Here is a 17,860-nt window from a genome sequence, read left to right as displayed (position 1 = left end):
GTTCATAGTAAGTGTGTTCGTTATCGTGAGAATTAAAAGCCTGGATGCACGCTGTCGGCTAAATACAGGCTGGCCAGAAGGGTGTCATGACAGCTCGTCACATCGTCTTTGAGCGGCTGGTGTGATGTGGTGACTGGCTCAGTGAGAAAGAGACATGAGACCGGGGTGGAGTCTGTCCTGCTGTCTGTGGATGTGTGTTTTGTTTGCAGAGACTAGAACAACCGAGAAACCTGCACACGGGGGCACCTGGAAACTGACAGTACCTGTCAGCCTTCGCCTGCGACCATGGCGTTGTTTTCCAGGTTTTCTCGTAGTTTCCAAGTATTCTACTTATAGTGCCCGTGTCATAGGCGTCAGCTCTGTCGTAAAAATACCCAGCGCGCGCTCTCCCTCGGCTGTTCTCGGGTCACCTGCCCTGTTGCTTGAACGGTGGCGGTCTTTGAGGTCGGCCGTGTCTGCAACAGTGGGCCCCAGGAGGAGTCTGTCGTTCCTGTTCCACTGTTGTCCATGGGGGGGCGACAGCACCCAGGACTAGGCGGCGTGGAGACCACGCACGGGGCCCGGGGACCATGCCCCGCGCTGGCCCCGCTCACCTGGCCCCCCTGTGAGGGGGACTGACCGCAGGCGTTCGTTCGTTCTCTCGGCAGCCGGTGGGTCCATGGGCGCCACGGCTCCTGCGTGTGGCCCAGGGAAGTGTCCCGGGGTGATGGCGTTGTCCTTTCCCGTTGCTCCCACCGCAGGCTGGCCTGCCCCTGGGGGCCCGGCCGTGACTGGCCGCGGCTTTCTCCTGGGGGGCCGCGTCTGGGAGCCCAGCTCGGCCAGGAGGAGCGGTGACGTCCCGCTTCGCCATCTATGGGGCCGAGCTGGAGGGCCAAGGAGCCGCACAGAGCGGGTTGGCTGGTTCTCAGACCTCCCAGAACCGGGAGCCGGGCGGGCCGCCGAGACGAGCCCGCCCCACCGAGGGCTGCCACCACGCCACGGCCTCACCCCTCAGTCTGGAGCCCCGTGGCTCACCCTGGCTCCGGGCCACGGCCGTGAGGGGAAGGCGGGGAGGAGGGTCTGAGGAAGTGGCAGGCGTGGTCCGGTCCCGGGTGGTCGCCCTCAAACCGCGGGGCAGCACTGAAGTCTTGCCGTGAAGCCGCAGCGCCGGCCGGGGAAAGCCGCGCAAACCAGAAGCGTCGGCCAGCCACTCCCAGCGGGGGCCCCGCGGCGACACTGGTCCGCCCGCTGGGCAGCACCGGGTGAGCTGCTTCCCTCGTATCCGCAGGTGACCTGAGCGTCTCGGCAGACCGCCTGAGTGAGAAGCGGTCCCCCAATGACTTTGCTCTGTGGAAAGCCTCCAAGCCCGGCGAGCCATCCTGGCCGTGCCCGTGGGGAAAGGTGGGCCCCTGGGAAGGGGTGGGGCTGCGGTGACGGTGGGACCTGGTTGCTGGCGGGGACCCAGATGCCACAGAGCCTCGTGGGCCTTGGGGCACGAGACGTCCCTTTTGGGACTCCTTCCCGGAGGATTGGACGACCTCCGTGGCCCCTGTGTCCTGGGGGCCTTTGATTCTGAGTGTTACCCGCTCCTGGAGATGAGTCCACTGTCTGATGTCCTCTGTGACAACAGTGCCCCTGGCCCAAGGCTGCGGGAGGGGTGTAGACATCTGCTTCTGGTCGAGTGCTGGGCGGCTCTGGGGGTTACATGAGCCTTACTTGGCCTCCATGGCCTGCCGTGGGCTCCCCCGAGTTTTTCACGTGTGGAACATAACCCCTGTTCTAGTAAGGCCCAGAGATTTGGAGGCTCATGAACGCTGGGGTAACTGAAGGCCCGGACGCAGAGGGTTGGCCATCGGTCACCGGGTCATCTCGGTCCCTAGGGGCGTCCGGGATGGCACATCGAGTGCTCGGCCATGGCAAGCGCTCTCCTGGGAGCCTCGATGGACATTCACGGAGGGGGCTTCGACCTCCGGTTCCCCCACCACGACAACGAGCTGGCCCAGTCAGAGGTGGGCAGAGGCCGGGGTTGCTGTTCCGGCTGGGGGGCCTCGAGTTCTCCCTGCGGGGGAGGAAGGAGCCGAGGGCACGGCCAGCGGGGTGCTGCGTGGAGCCTGATTTCCACATCAGGGTCTTGCCGGTGGAATTTGAACCCTAGTTGTCGGGTCCGATTTCCCACCTGAACAGCCTGACCTTGGACAACAGACAGGCCTGGGGTGGTCGCGGTGGTTACCTCTTGCATCGTTGGTCCAGGGCCGTCCCTTGGGCCCCCGTTCCCCAGCTGGAAAAGGCAGCCCCCCGTGTTCTGCATCGCGGGGGGCACAGAGTGCTCACGGAGCGTGCCCCTGCCCCTGCCAGCAGCTGCCTCGTGTGCCCGACCTTGCCCCCTCCGCCCCCACCCCCCCCCCCCCCCCGAGCAGGCCTACTTCGACAACGACTGCTGGGTCCGCTATTTCCTCCACACGGGCCACCTGACCATCGCGGGCTGCAAGATGTCCAAATCGCTCAAGAACTTCATCACCATCAAAGACGCCTTGCAGAAGCACTCAGGTAAGAGCTTGGCCTCTCCCAGAGACCCGAGCGCCCCTCTTGTTGGCTGCGCGACGGCGGTGGCTGCTCGGGAGGGTGGGGGGACCGCTGTGCCGTCTCCTCCCCCAGCGCGGCAGCTGCGGCTGGCCTTCCTCATGCACTCGTGGAAGGACACGCTGGACTACTCGAGCAACACCATGGAGTCCGCGCTTCAGTACGAGAAGTTCATGAACGTGAGTGCCCACCTCCCCCGGGGCGGGGACGCCTCGGCTCAGCCGTGGCGGGACCGCGACCGCCCCCCCTCGCCCCCGGTGGAGGACCGGAGACTGGCGAGAGCAGCCTTGCCCGGGGCCGCCCAGCCCCGTGCCCCCTTCCCGAGAGCCCTGGCGCCCGCTGGCGTCAGGAGCGCTCGTGCGTCTCGTCTCCGTGCGGCACGTTTCGCTCGGACCCGTGGCGTCGGCCGCACCAGCGTCTCAGGCTAACACCGGGACGCGCTTCCATCTCCAAGGAAAACCTTTCCCCGTCTCGGCCGGCCCTGGGGTGGTGCCGGCGTGCCGTGGCTCCCCAGATCATACCTGAAGGAGATGTGCTTCCCTCCAACAGCCTCTCCTCGGCGCTTTCCCGGAGGGCAGAGGTTTCTAAATGCCATTAAACGGAACTTTCTGACTTTAGGAGTTTTTCTTAAATGTGAAAGACATCCTCCGAGCTCCTGTTGACATAACCGGTCGGTTTGAAAAGTGGGAAGACGAAGAGTCGGAGCTGAACAAGAGGTAGGAGGGAGACGTGCCTCTGGGGCCGGGCAGCCGTCGCTCCCGTGTGCGCCAAACCGCGCCCGGGGCGCGCTGCCCCCGCGGGGGTTCTTGGCAGTGTGTCCATCGGCTGACGTTCCTGCCTCCTCTTAACTCAGCTTTTACGACAAGAAGACGGCGGTGCACAAGGCCCTCTGTGATAACGTCGACACGCGCACGGTCCTGGAAGAGATGCGGGCTCTGGTCGGCCAGTGCAACCTCTACATGGCGGCCCGGAAGGCCGCGAGGAGGAGGCCCAACCGGGCTCTGCTGGAAAGCATCGCTCGGTACCTCACCCACATGCTCAAGGTAGGCGGCTCCCTGGAGGCGCAGGCCGCCGTGTGCTCGCCGGGCTGTGTGCACGCAGGCGGTCAGGCCCCGGGCGGCACAGAGAATTGTGGGGTTCGGAAGCTGAGACCTGTCCCGTCCTTCGCTCCCGCTGCGCTCCTGCGCCTCAGAAAGCACTTGCGTGCAGCTGCCCTCCGTGCTCACACGTTCTGGGGTCGGCCTCCTTGCCCTCCCGGCCCCCTCTTGCCCAGTGGCCTCACCGAGAGCGGGCCGGAGAGGGCAGCAGGGGAGGGGGGCACCCTCGGGCCTGGCATCTCCCTCCACCCAGTGAGGCCGTCTGCACCGCCTCCCCTACTCAGCTGCAGCAGCGTGTTTCCTGGACCCGATCTCTGTGGGCCGCCTCTCGGGACCTCTTTACACGCTCCCGCACGTCTGTTTCTCTTCCAGGTCTTTGGGGCCATAGAAGAGGAAAGCTCCCTGGGATTCCCGGTCAGAGGACCTGGGAGCAGCCTAAATGTGAGTATAAGTGCACCTGGCACAGAGAAGCCCCCTCCCTTGGGTCGCCCCACCCCCGGGAAGCGTGCCCATCCAGAGGAGCACACTCTCACCCTCCACACCTGCTCCGTGCCTTCCTTGTTCCCCCTCCTTGGCCGAGCCTGTGGACATTTGGAGACCCACGTTAGGTCCCACCTGCGCTGGACCTTCCGGACTGAGCCCCGGCTCACGCCTGGGCCTGGCTGGGAGAATTGAGCAGTCAGCTACCCCAGTGCGTGTGCAGGGGCAGCCAGGGCCTTGCTCCCGGCCGTGTGTCAGGGAACCGCGCTGCCGTGCTGTGTCAGGTGGTCCCGGGAGAGCAGGCTAGCTGGGACAGTCTCTGAAGAAGCCGCAGCCACACGGCCCGGGTTCACAGGCGCTCACGTCCTTGCTCGTGTGGATCAGGTCCCACGCTGGTCCGCGCGTCTGATGGGGAGAAGGTTCAGCAGAAGCAGCTGGTGTTACCCTCGTGGCCCAGAGCCGCTGCGTGGTGACTGACTCTCCTGGAGTGTGTGCCTTCAGGCTCATGTCAGAACTGCTTCCGCGCCCCACCCCTGCTCCGGAATGATCCCTGTGGTTTGATTGGAACGCGTGTGTAGACATTTAAATATAACTTAAATGAAACCAGGAACCAAGTACAGGGCGGAAGGGCAAAACCTCTTTAAGATTGCTTCGTGGTAGCGGCTGGTGTGAAAACTCTGTCCTTCAGGGGGAGCTTGGAGGTGTTTCCCCGAGAATTGACTTCAGAAGGCCTGCCTGAGCCCCGGGCCTCCATCTTTTTTGGCGTTTTTCAGAAAAGGAAACCTACAAGCTGCTTCGTTCTCTTGTGTCAGTGATACCAGATTTTTTTTTTTTATTTCCCAGGGGAAAAAAAAAAAACTTCCTACATTAGAGACCATCCGCTTTCGAACTTAAAAATACTTCTTTTTTTAAAGTTTTTAGTGTTTATTTTTTTTTTGAGGGAGAGAGAGGGAGCGCACGAGCAGGGGAGGGCAGGGGGAGAGGGAGACACAGAATCCGAAGCAGGCTCCAGGTTCTGAGCTGTCAGCCCAGAGCCCGACGCGGGGCTTGAACCCACAAGCCGCGAGATCGTGACCTGAGCGGAAGTCGGACACCTAACCGACTGAGCCACCCAGGCGCCCCTTAAAGATACTTCTAAATGCGGTGGTGGTGTGGGAGCCTTTCCAAGTGACCTCAGCGGGCCCTTTGGGATAAGCAGCCCCAGGGAACGAGCCAGGTGAGCTGCCAGGTCACAGGGCGGGGCCTGCACTTTACGGCACTTGAAGGGTGTGCACCTGCTCCAGACCTGAGTTGTTGTGGGAGCAGGGAGGACCGCTGGGGCCCGCCTCCTCCAGACGCACCCCCAGGCGTGCTGGCTGAGGCCCCTGCCCCTGTGCCCCGAGGCTCACCACAGCCGCCTCAGCCTGGTGGAGATAAAGACCTAAACCCCAGAAGCCCGGCCCCTCCGCTGCAGGACGGCCACGCCCCAGCCCGGGTGCGGGAACGGGCCTGGAGAGGCCTAGCCAGCTTCTGCGTTTACTGGTCATTGCTTGGGTTACCGAGCCGCCGAATGACTTAATGAGGAGGCAGGGAGAGACGTTGCTCAAAAGCCTGCTAGAAAAATAGGAAAGCTGTAACAGAAGCGGTTTTGATAAAGTCACTGTTTCTTTGGTTCGGGTTCTGCCGTCGTCGGCTTCCCTTCCTTGGCGGGCTTTGCGTTCCGTGGCCGCCTCCGTGGTGCTGCGGGGGGTGCGCCGTGGAGCGGGTGCGAGCGCGTGTGGATGGTGGACGGTTCTCAGAGGCGCTGGCTGGCCTCGCACAGGAGCGCGTGTGGCCGCAGGTCCCAGCCCAGGGGGACGGCGGCGGCCTCTCCGAAGGCAGCCCATCTTCCAGACTCACCTGGGTCGAACCGTTTCGCTGTGAACACGGGTGTTTCTTGACAAGCGTGTGTCTGGCCTGGGACGGAGCTGCTCCCTCGAGTGGTTGAGCGGAGCGGTGCGGCTTGTGGAGCCCGTCCGGCCGGACTGGAGGGGAGGCTCTCTGCCGGGCCCCCGGTCGTGGGGCCCCGGTCGTGGTAGCGGAGCCACGGGCAGCGTGCAGCGCGCGCTGAAGCCCGTCCTCAAGTACGGGCCGAGCTGGTCTCTGAGCGAAATCGTTCTCTCCGCAGCTCGAGTCCACGGTCATGCCCTACCTGCAGGTGTTGTCGGAGTTCCGAGAAGGCGTGCGGAAGATCGCCCGAGAGCAGAAAGGTGAGGTTCCTCCTGGCCCGGCGGGGGCGAGCTCGGGGGTTAGCACGGCGCCCCCAGTCGTGACAGCCACGTCGTCTCTAGCTCCCAAGTGTCCCCGCGGGGCAGGACAGCCGGGTGAGGGCGGAGCCTCCCGGGAGCTGCCAGGCCGGGTCGCCTCTCCGCCCTTGCCGAATCGACGGCCAGGGGCTGGCATGGTGAGCGGGGGCCCGGGGCTGCCAGGCTGAGCTCACACTCACCTGCCTGGCTCAAGGCTCGGCATTTCACGGAGTGGAAAGGAAAGCGGGAAGGTTTGAGCCTTGCCGGGGTCATGCTGGACTCGCTCACCGGAGATGCCACCTGTCACCTCTTGTGCTGTGCTGCCTCCCCAGGCCTTTCTGTGCTGGGAAGTCCCACCTGGAGCTCATCTGGCCGCCACCCCCGCAGAGCGGGTCCTGGCAGGGTGTCCTGCGGGGTGGAGCGGGCAGAGGGCCCAGCGGCGTGGCCTGGCCAGGGAGCCTCTGGAGGAAGCAGCACCGTGAAGAGGAATGAGCAGGCCTGGGCCTGTGCCGGGGAGGGCAGAGCAAGAGGAGGGGAGGGCCCCCCCCGCCGAGGCCACGGGCCCCTCGGGGAGGAGCCAGGATCTGACGGTGCTTTTGTGGGGAGCAGAGGGCTTTAGGCCGGGGCCGTGGCGTTTGGACCAGTTGAATAAGCAGGGTCCTCTGTCTCTAACACCTGGCCCTCACGCCGTTTTAAAGCAGCTGAAAAACGGGGGGACGTTCAGGTCCTGTGCTGACTTGTCCGACAGCATTGACAGTGCTGGTGTCTCGGGTTTGGGGGTGACTGTTCTTGTTGGGGGGCCGCGCAGCCTGGGCATTTCTGCCCGACTGCCCCCCCCCCCCCCCCCGGCTGTACGGCATCCTTCCTGGCAGGTGCTGGGGAACCAGGGCCGTGGGAGGCTGAGCACGGCAGCCCTGACCAGCCAGGTCCCTGCTGAGGCCCTGAGAGCGGTGCCCGTCGATCGGCTTGGGGGACGGTTGGGTGTTGCTTTTCCTCGGCCGCTTCTTCCTGCTTGTTACGTTTGTTGCTCTGGTAGATGGACAAGGCCAAGTGGCCAGTCAGGATGGGGGTCGTTGTGTGTATGCTATATTGCTTTCCCCACCTGCTGCGCTGTGCGACCCTAAGGCTCAGGAGGCTAGAGAGGTCATCCTACCCGAGGTGATGACCTGGGATGCACAGACCTGGGGCCCTGCGGATAGGGAACCTTCCATGAGCCAGAGACCCGGGGCCTGTGGACCTCGGTCCACAGATGGGGAAAGCCTTCCGGGCCGAAGGCGGCATCACCCTTGTCCCTACCCCATCTCCCTCCCGACCTGACAGCAGCAGCAAGTGCTGAGTTTTTGTTTGTCAAGCACCTTGGGCTGGCCGTGGAGACAGAGTGAGAGGCTCAGGGTAGGTCCTGGTTCATTCACTCGGCCAAGTCTCCCAGGTCCAGGCGCTCGCCTGACACAGGAGTAGGAGACAGTTTCCCCAGTAAAGGGCCAGAGCTCAGCCCTGGCCAGGAGGGATGGGGTGTGGGGGTGTCTGACCAGGAGAGGCTTGGGAAATTGGGAAGTCAGAAGAGCAGGGATGGGCCTGTGGTCAGAGCTCGGCGGGGGGCCCGGGGTGGGGGTGGGGGGGGGACAAGAGCCGTTTCCCCCTTGTGTTTTCATTTTTGGTAAAAGGTGCGTAACGTAAAATTTATTGTCTTAACCACGTGCAGGTGTGCTGCTCAGGGGCATTAGGCACATTCCCGCTGTTAAGCACCCGTCCCCACCATCCTCTCCAGAACCTTCCATGCTCCCAAACTGACCCTCTGTCCCATTCAACTCTAACCTCCGTCCTCTGTGCCGGCCGTGGTGCCCACCGTTGCACCTTCGCTCTCTATGAACTTGGTCCCTCTGAGGACCTCATACACGTGGAATCCTCAGCCCTTGTGCCTCGGTGACGGCACCTGTCACTCGGTGTCACTGACGTCTTCCAGGTCCATCTGTGTCCCAACAGATGCCACGGCGTCAGTCTGCCTCCTTTTTGAGGCTGGGTAATACCCCCTGTGTTGACGCTTGTCACATCGTGTTCATTCGCTCGTCCTTCGGGGGATTCCACGGCCTTTTGTGTCCCCTCCCGAGCCCTCCCTGTCCCGTGCCCACTGTTTTCCTCCTGCCGTCAGCCCCGACGGACGCCCCCTTCCTGTGGGCCCGGGCTCCGTGGACTCTGAGCCCCATGCCAGGAGGGGCCCGCGAGGGAGGTGCTGGTAGGGGTCTTGGCCCTGGGTTCGCACCGGGGCGGGGGGGGGGGGGGGGGGGGGGGCGTCTCGCTCTGGGTTCGTACAAAACGCTTCTGAGCCGTTGCTCATTCACGGAAGACCGCAACAGAAACCCTCTTTTTCTAGAATCTGCTGCTGTCGGAGCCCCTTAGAGTGGACAGGGCTGCGAGGTCCTTGTGGCTGGCACACTTGGCCGGGGTGCCCCGGGCTGTACCCAGGGAGCTCCGCCTTTTCTGGGCCCTCGAGTGGCTGTGGGGCCGTCTCCCCCCTGGAAGAGTGGTGCCAGGGGGCCGAGCCTGTGTGGTCGCACCCTTGGGAGTGGCTCTCCTGCGGCTGCCCTGCTGCTCAGGGCTCAGGGCGGCCTCTGCTGTCCCAAGTCACGGCCCCGCCCTCCCTGCACCCCTTCTTCTCCACATGACAGCCCTGCCCAGTCCGGGTGCCGCCCCAGCCCCAGGCTCGGCAGCCAGGCTGCAGCTCACCCTGCCCCGGAGCCCCAGCTCCGCTCTGGGACGTTGCAGGCAGTGCGGCGGGGCCTCTCCCCGAGTCCCGGCCGTCGTGCTGTCTGCGCCCCGTCCTCCCGCCTGTCCCCAGCCACCCCGGAGGCAAGGCCCCTTTCTGCTTCTCTTATGAGGTCACGTTAGCTGTGGAGACCTGGTGCTTCCAGACGTTTAGTTTAAGAATGGTTTATCGAGGGGCGCCTGGGTGACCCAGTCGGTTGGGCGTCCGACTCTTGATTTTGGCTCAGGCCGTGACCTTAGGGTCGTGGGATCGAGGCCCTGTTGGGCCCTGTGCTGAGTGCGGAGCCTGCTTGGGATCCTCTGTCACTGTCTCTGTCTGTGCCCCTCTCCTCAACTTGCACACTGTCTCTAAAATTACAAAAAAAACCCATTTTTTTCTTTAAAGAATGCTTTATCGAATTCCTCAAAAGTATCCAACCAGACTTTTCCTGTTTTTTAAGAATAAAAAAAACTTAGGCAAAATTCACACGAGTAAACCCAGCTGCCGTTAAAGTGAACGAGTCCGCTGGCCTTTCGTGCTTCCCGTGTCGTGCAACCGTGCTCGGCCTCCTTCTGGTTCCCACACGTTCCCACCGGCCACAGGAGCAGCCGTGACCCGTGAGCCCCCGGCCCCACCAGCCTGCCTTCTGTCCCCATGGCCTGGGGTGGCCTGGCCCCGCACGCCCGTCGGCCACGGAGGCTTCTTTTGCCTCACGGAGGGTCCCCCACGTTGCAGGGTGTGTGGGGCTGCGTTCCTCGTGCGGGCGGGACGGAACGCCCCCGAGTGCACGTGCCACGCCGTGTCTGTTCCGCTGCTGGCGGACTTCCGGGCTGTTCCCACCTCGTGGCTGCTTGCGACACGTGGGTACAAGCGTCTGGGTTGGGGACGGACCTAGGAGTGGAGTCGTGGGGGTCCCGTGGCTGCTGCACGTGTGACTTTGTAAGAACCACCAAGCTGTCCCGCAGTGGCTGCGCGGTTTCCTGTTCCTGCCAGCTGCGGGGGGGGCGGGGGGGGGGGGGAGTTCCGATGTCTCATCGTGGCCACTCGTTGCCCCTGGCTGTACGAAGGCGATGGCCACCCTCCAGCCCTCCTAGCAGGGGAGGGACCCTCTCACGGGCACGGTTCCCCGACGGCACTTGATGTCGACCACCTTTCCCCGGGCTTCTCGGCCACCTGTGCATCTTCTCTGGGGGGGGGGGGGTGGGGTGGGGAGGGGTCCCTTCTGGCCCTGCGCCCCCATGCCTCTCATTGGGCCGTTCGTCTTCCCTTGGCGACTTGTGGGACCCCGGGCCCTGGTCAGCACGTGACTCAGAAGAGGGCGGAGGAGAAAGCCAGCCAGGGGGGGTCCGAGCTGTGTGCACAGGGCAGGTCTCGCGTGGGGGTGATGGCTGCTGTCCTCAGCAAGGCAGAGCCACCCCCCCCCCCCCCCCCCCCCCCCACCGCCAGGCGGCTGGTGGCGGTGAGCGCGGGCCCTGGCTCGCTCTCCTTCCAGGTCCGGTCAGCTTGGCTCAGCGCCCGGCCCGGGGTCCGCCGTCCTCACGGTGCCAGGGCAGGGCAAGGGCAAGGGCAGGGAGCAAGCATGAAGGGTGTCGGTCCATCAGCCGTGCCGGGGAGGCTGAAAGGGCTTTTCTCCAGACTGGCATCCGGAAGAGGGAATCTGCCCCGGGGGTGGCCGTGCTCGTGGTCAGGGGCCTCGGAAGTCCTCTGAGATCACAGAACCGCCGCCCGTGGTCACCTGTCCTTTCTGCAGTGCGCGAGCCCGTGGGCCAGGGTCAGGGCGGCAGAGAGGGACGAGGCGGAGTGCGAGTGCAGGCTGTGGGCACGCCGGGCCGGCACGGGGGCAGGGGCGGGGGGGGGGGGGGGCGGCGCGCGGTTTCCCGTACAGGTGCTCTCACGGGGGCGCGGCCAGGGCACGCAGAACCACTTGGGCCTCGGGGTGCCGGCGGGTGCCGGGGGAGGGCGGCGGACTCGGCAGACGCCGGCCGTGGTGCATCCGCGAGATGAGGCCGGGCCCCGGCACGCCTGTCCCGACATCGGAAGACCCTCGCTCTGTGGTCTGTGACCGTTAGACCTTTTCCGAGACAGACGTGCCCGTAACAGCCCAGCTCCCGCGCTGATTTCCGCAGGTGCGGGCTGGGCCAGCCCGGGACTTGGTGGGCGTGGCGGCTGGGCCAGGCGGCCTTCTGGGAGCGTGAGCCGATCCGGTCTGGGACCTGGCTGTGAACGACAGAGTGTCCCGGCGCCACCAGACCCTGTGAGCTCTCAGGGATGGCAGCACGTGCCCGCTTCACAGACGTGAATGTTGGCCCCGCCTGGCGGGCGGCTGGTCCCAGGTCCCGGCCGACCCGCGGGGCTGTCACTGCGGCTGAATGTCCTTCACGGAGGTCAGGTCCTCACGGTGGAGCTCCTGAGCGAGGCGCTCTTCTCCCCCAAGGCAGACGGACTGCTTCTCCCTGCCGCCTCATCCCCGGCACTGAGCCTCCTGGGAACAGGGCCTCTCTGGCCGCCGGGCTCGCCCTGCGACCACTGCCGCAGAACCGTAAAGGCCGCCGTCCCCGGCCTGGAGGGAGCGAGCCTGTGGTCATTGGCTCTGCCTCTGGGGCTCACAGAGACTGACACGGAGGTTTGAGAACGTCTGAACCCGCAGGGACCGTCCACTGAGGTCTGAAGGCCACGTCGGTGGCCACCTCACCCCTGCCCACTCCGTCTGCTGGGTCGGGGCGTGTGTGCTCTTTCTTCGGGGCGTCACTTCAAAGCCAGTGGGACGGCGGGCTCTGTACCTCCTCCTGGACTTCCCGGGCCCTCTGCTCACTCTGGCCCACGCCTGGGGGTGGGCTGAGGCCTGGCCAGGAGCGGCGTGCCCGCAGTGGATGGAGCTGGTGCTCGAGGCAGGGTCACCCGCACCTGTGCCTGTCCCCCAGGCCTCCGGCCCTCCCGCACCCCTCGGCTGGGCCTCCCGCGTCTCCGAGAATGCCGGCAGCTCTGGGGTCCGCCCCAACCCCCAACCTCCAGGCCCGTTTCCGGCTCTTGCTGGTGGGGGCTTGGAATCTTGTGGAGTCCCGAGGACGTGTGGAGGGCGGGGGAGCGTGTGGACGGGAGCACGTTTCACCACGAGAACAAGGGGGAAATGGGGGAGCTGGGGGAGCCTAGACTCGTCACCGCTGGGCCTGCCCCGGGCCTGACTGCGATGTGAAGAGTGCAAGGAGCCTTTGCAGGACGTGCGGGTGGCCTTGGGTTCCTGGGTCCTGGAGTGTGGAATATGGTGCCGGGCTGCAGGGGCTCAGCACTCCCGGATGCCTTCCCAGTTGGCCAGGTGTTTGGGGTGGTTTATTATTTTTCTTGTGTTTTGTTTTGTTTTGTTTTAATATTTAAGAGAGAGAGAGTGAGAGAACGAACGAGCAGGGGAGGGGCAGAGAGAGAGGGAGACACAGAATCGGAAGCAGGCCCTGGGGTCCGATCTGTCAGCACAGATCCTGACACGGGGCTCGAACCCACGAACCGTGAGATCCTGACGTGGGCCGAAGTCGGACGCTTAACTGACTGAGCCCCCCCCCCACCCCCCCCCACCGGGTGCCCCTCCGGGCCTCTTTTCTGTTCAGGGAAACCTAGTTTCCCTGGGCCAGCTGCCCACCTGGCTTGGGGCGGCCCTGACCTTGCCCTGCTCAGAGTCCCTGGGACCAGCCCCTGTGTGTCTTCAGACAGCACCTGCCTCTGATCGGCGTCCTAGGGCAGGGCGCAGACCGTGGCCACTCTTGGCAGCGGCCCCGTTCGTGCCAGGCCTGGGCTCCCTGTGCGGCACTCAGGAAGGCGCCCGTCCGCCGCGTCCTGGGCGCGCCTCGTGTCTGGTCTGACTGAGCTGCTGTCTTTGTCCATAGTCCCTGAGGTCCTGCAGCTCAGCGACGCCCTGCGGGACGACATCCTGCCCGAGCTTGGGGTGCGGCTCGAAGATCACGAAGGTGGGTCCCCCTGGCTGCTTCTGGGGACCCGTCGTAAGGAGCTTCTGGGGTGGTGGGTGGGCAGGAGGGAAGGAGGCTGGGTGGGGGGCTGTTTTTTAAAAAGTTCTGGGACAGGGTCAGAGGACGCTGGGGTTTTGCGTGAGCAGGGGTCCCGGAGTGGTGCCCCCGTGGCCCCTGGGGGCCGGCCTTGTAGATTTGTGGTTGTGGCCGTCGAGGACACCTCCTGCGTTTGACCGGCGTTTCAGCGGCTAGGCCACCGGCCACGCCTGCTTGTTGTCTGTCACTCGGGAGACAGCCTGTGGGGCTGTCCTCCGGTTTCACTGTGTGTCTTCCGACTTAGTGGGGGTTTGGGCTTGACTGTTGGCGGATTGTTAGATTTTAAACACGGAGGGGACCTGTCCTATCTCATGACCTCCGGGCTGCCCATGGCGAGCGGCAAGGCCTTCCCGCGCCACGGTTAGCGTTGAGGCCGTTGAAGCGAGCGGCGAGGGGGCGGCGTGGAGGCCGGGCCCGTCCCACAGACTTGGCTTTTCAGGGCTGCCGACCGTGGTCAAGCTGGGGGACAGAGAGACCTGGCTGAAGGAGGGACAGGAGAAGAGACGGGTGAGTGGTGCTGCAGCCACTGCGGACTTCCGGGGGCACGAGGCCAGCGGCGTTCGTGTGCCCTGCTGCGCCAGCCCCTGTGCTAAGGCCCCGTGGCTGCGAGTGTCGGGGAGGCCTAATTGCGCGTGACCGCCGGGCGATCCAGTCACGGGAAGGTCTGCCTTCTAAGGAAGGACCCTCTTGTTAAAAAGCTCCTCCTGGGGTCTGAGGGACAATAGGTCCCTTTCAGTAAAGCGCAGCTGACGTGTTGGGCTGTACCTGCCCCCACGGAAGTGCTCTCCCCTTTGTCCCTGAGGTGGGACCCGCCAGTCAGTCACCCCTCCATCTGCCCAGGAAGCGGGGGGGGGGGGGGGGGGGCCGGGCGCGCGGTTCACGGGGCGAGGGGGCGAGGAGCCAGGGCAGGTTCTCGATAGCTGGCCTCCCCGATCCTGCCGTGTCCGCCCCGTCCCGTGGCCCAGCCTTGTGTCCCATCCCTGCGGGCTGGGCCGGGAAGCAGACGCGTGAGCCTACCGCTCTGCTGCGCCGGCGCTCTGCCCGTGCAGGTGCTCGTGGGGCACAGAGGCAGACGGCGGCTCTGCTGAGGGCGGCAGGGGGGCGGCCCTGCCTGCTGCTGCTCGCGCTCGCCGCGGCCCCAGGTGCAGCTTCCCGCAGCGCCACCGCCCGCTGCGCCGGCCCTCCCCTGACCTCGCCCCGTCCCACGGTTGTCTGCCCGCGACCCCCCCTGCTTCTCTCTGGCCCCACGCTTGCCTTTACCCGGCCGCCCGCCTGAGAACCCCAGATTCCAAGACGGTATCATGACTCAACTCCCCAAACCTGCCCTTCCCTCCTATTGGTGGTGGCACAGCTGGGGCCCTGCGCCTGTCCTCGCGGGCACCACCCGACACCCGGGCCCGGGGACCCCCTCCCCGCCCCTGCTCCCAGGCCGCCCCCCTCGGCCCTGCGCTGACGTAGGCTACGGGTGGGGGTGGGCTTCCGGCCTCCACCTGTCTCCTGCAGGCCCCTTCCCTGGCCCAGGCCCTGTGTCCTGGCACCTGCTGTCCTGTAACTCCCCGCCCCCACCCTCTCTGGGCCCTCGCGATGCTGTCCCCGCTCACCCATGCGACAGAGCCCCCCCCAGCCGGGCTCGCTGCTCTGCTCCTGCCTTCGTGCCAGCCGCACCCCGGACCTTGTCACGTGTGCTGGTTCGCGGCCCCTGGGCATCATCCCCGCGGGGAATGAACGAGGGCTCCCCGCTCCCTCCGTGGGTTGGGCCGGGTCACAGTCCAGGCAGTGGGGGGTGGTGGGCACTTGCTTTATTCCGCCTCCCACCCCCAGAGGCCCTGGGGCAGACTTGGCTCATGGGGCCCCTGCTCCCCCCTAGGTTGAAGAAGAGAAGAGGAAGAAGAAAGAGGGGGCCGCCAGGAAAAAACAGGAACAAGAGGTACCACGTGCCGTCTGTGTGGGGCCCGGGCTCTCCTGGGAGGAAGTGCACACTTTGACCCCGAGCCCTGCTCTCTGTGCCTCCCTGGGCCCAGCCGGGCCCACCCTGGCCTGCGCCCGCGCCCACCAGCGGCACTCTCCCGGGTTCCCACTGCTGTGATCGTTCGGAACGAGCTTCTCGACGTTCCGTAGAAAAACCATGAAGCTCGGTGTTGGGTTGTCCCTCCTTTGACTCGCTCCGCCCCGCCTTCTGTCGCTCTCTGAACCTGGGGCTGGGCGGGAGTGATGCGAGGTCACGCCTTTCCCCTCGTGGGCTCGCCTGCGGTGACGGAGGGTCTGTGTTGCAGGCGGCGAAACTGGCCAAGATGAAGATCTCACCCAGTGAGATGTTCTTGTCAGAGACTGACAAATACTCCAAGTTTGATGAAAACGTAAGAAGCCCTTTTTTGTCTTTTCAGAACCTCGTTGGGCTCCTAAATGGTGGGGATCTCCAGCCTCGGGCGAGCGGCTCTTCTGTCTGGGGCTCAGTCCCGGGGAGGCGCTATCCGGGGTCAGGGCCTGTGGCCCCTCGAGTCTCCCCCCCGTGGCGGCGGCCGCACTGAGTCGTGGCCTGGCTAAACCCAGACAAGGTGTCGCTCCTGAGCTGGCCGGGAACGCGACTCAGGAGGCGAGGGCGCTGTCCCCAGGGCTCCTCCTTCCGGCGGGGCTCGGCCGCTTTGCCGCTAGACCCTTGGGTCTTCCTTACTGGTTCTTACGCTTGGGCCGGTCCCATCAGGACTGAGCCACGATGCCTCCAGAGGGAACAGTGGCCCTCGCCCCCGGGCGGGAGGAGGGCGTCCCCAGACCGGCCTCTCGGTGACTGGGGTTGGCGCGCCGTGGCGGGTACCCGTCCAGGCGCGTCCTAGCGCGAGTCTGTGAGCCCGGGAGCGGGAGCCAGGTGCGTGCAGGTGACCCCCCGTGCCCTCCGTCCCCAGGGTCTGCCCACACATGACAGCGAGGGCAAAGAGCTGAGCAAAGGGCAAGCCAAGAAGCTGAAGAAGCTTTTGGAAGCTCAGGAGAGGCTCCACAAGGAGTACCTGCAAATGGTTCAAAACGGAAGCTTCAAATGAAACAGCAGGGGACTCGGTTTTCACACCAAGCCGTCGGTGGCCTGACGGCTTTCTCTCTGCGTCCTTAGTGACACTGCCCCACGCTCGATGACGTTTACAGTGGCCCTCGGGTCCCAAATTGAGAATTGTGTTCACCTGCCGTCGTCGGCTCTGAGACTCCGTAATAAACTTTTCCAGGCAGCAGGGCTGCGCGTCCTCTGTGCCGCGGCCTGTCGCCCGCAGGCCCGGCCCTGGTGCGGAAGCGGCTCCGGGGCGCTTGCTCAGCAGGGCACGACTTGGCCGCGCCGCTCAGCCGGGAAATCTCTCCCCCTGCAGATCGCTATCGGCTGACCTCTGCGCGCCGGTGCTTTTGGAGGTATTTAAGCGGGAGAAAGGCAGGCTCAGACTGGCGAGGCCGCTGACACCCACACAAAGGCCGCTCGGTCGGCCCCTCTCGTTCTGCTGAGCAAACACACCGCCACGGCTCCGACCGCTGTCCCGCGCTCCGGGGGCAGAGAAGGGCTGGCTCAGCAGGGCGGGCCCCGGCCGCTGCCCGGATCCCGAAGCTGGCCGCGGAGATAAGGGGGTGGGGTGGGGAGGGCAGCCGTTTGTCGCCAGGTCCCAGCCGGGGGGGAGTGGGGCAGAGCATCCCCGGCAGAACCCTGTCGAGGACGGTGCGGGTGGAGCCGGCTCAGCGCGGCTGCACACCTGCCAAGGCTGGGCACCTGCTCGGACCCGAGGGTGGTCGGTGCCGGGTGGTCAGGTCGGGAGACGCCGTCTCACGCAGCACTGACGGCAGCACCAGGCACCGTGGCCCCCGTGGGGGAGTTCGGGGACGTCCGTGTGTAGGCCCCCTCAGCCCTTGCGCCTGGGGCCCCGCTGTGGGAAACCCGGAGAGATGCCCGCGTGCGTGCCGATGTGTGTGCCGATGTGTGTGTGCCCCTCGCCGCAGCGTCCTTCCGGGGGCTGACCGTCCCCCGGGCACCCGGTGCTCCTCGGGGGCACCGCAGCCACGGGGAGCACGGTGCCTCTGTGAGTATGAGAGCCGCCCTGATATGGAGGCACCGGGCCCTCCCACCTTGTACACATCTTACATGCGACCAAAATTGAGCCAGAAAAAGAAAAGGCCCCAAGACAAAGTGAAACAAACTCGTTCCCGTTGTCTCCCGCCACCAAACTGCCCCAGAGCTTGGTGGCTGAAAACAGCAGTCACCTCGTCACCATCTCTGGTGCTTCTGGGTTGGCCGGCCCACGGCAAGAGCAGGAACTGCCAAGCCAACCCTCTTCCCGGAGGCGAACAGCCCGAGGGCCTGGGATGGAGGCAGGGGGGCCGCTCACGATGAAAACGTCACAGGGGCAGAGACGGGGCCTTCCGGAAACGGGTGTGAAATGGAACCCACGTTCCTTCGGGGCTCTTGGGAAGCCTCTTGGATCCCCAAAGCCTGTGGTCCAGGGTGGGGTGGTGCCTTCAGGCACAAGCCCCCACATGCTGGGAGCCCTTTCAAGCTGAAGTGCTGAGACAGGGCGTTCACTGTCCCTGGGTGGCCGGTGGGACTGGGTGTCTTGGCCCAGGGACTGGAAGGGTGAAGGCAGATCCCTGACGGGAGGCGGGCAGTCGCAGGCCGCCTCCCAGGCCCTCCAGCACCGGGCC

At 65.3% G+C, this 17,860-nt stretch overlaps 1 protein-coding gene across 2 annotated transcripts in view; it reads left to right on the top strand.

Moving 5' to 3' along the window:
• CARS1 (cysteinyl-tRNA synthetase 1) overlaps nt 1–16,415 on the top strand; it is a 44,848-nt gene extending 28,433 nt beyond the window's left edge. For both annotated transcript variants that reach the window (XM_027045884.2, XM_027045885.2), the window contains 13 exons: nt 1,268–1,380; nt 1,860–1,988; nt 2,397–2,526; nt 2,635–2,738; nt 3,178–3,275; nt 3,413–3,602; nt 4,029–4,097; nt 6,283–6,364; nt 13,019–13,099; nt 13,635–13,702; nt 15,063–15,122; nt 15,469–15,552; nt 16,096–16,415. In XM_027045884.2, coding sequence (XP_026901685.1) covers nt 1,268–1,380; nt 1,860–1,988; nt 2,397–2,526; nt 2,635–2,738; nt 3,178–3,275; nt 3,413–3,602; nt 4,029–4,097; nt 6,283–6,364; nt 13,019–13,099; nt 13,635–13,702; nt 15,063–15,122; nt 15,469–15,552; nt 16,096–16,230 — 1,343 coding nt within the window. In that variant the 3' untranslated portion in view covers nt 16,231–16,415. The remainder of the gene's footprint in view (nt 1–1,267; nt 1,381–1,859; nt 1,989–2,396; nt 2,527–2,634; nt 2,739–3,177; nt 3,276–3,412; nt 3,603–4,028; nt 4,098–6,282; nt 6,365–13,018; nt 13,100–13,634; nt 13,703–15,062; nt 15,123–15,468; nt 15,553–16,095) is intronic.
• The last annotated feature ends 1,445 nt before the right edge of the window (nt 16,416–17,860 follow it).

This window comes from Acinonyx jubatus, chromosome D1 (assembly GCF_027475565.1).
Source record: "Acinonyx jubatus isolate Ajub_Pintada_27869175 chromosome D1, VMU_Ajub_asm_v1.0, whole genome shotgun sequence".
Taxonomy (NCBI): domain Eukaryota; kingdom Metazoa; phylum Chordata; class Mammalia; order Carnivora; family Felidae; genus Acinonyx; species Acinonyx jubatus.
The sequence above is the reverse complement of the archived record's forward strand: the minus strand, read 5'-3'. Positions and strand labels throughout refer to the sequence as shown.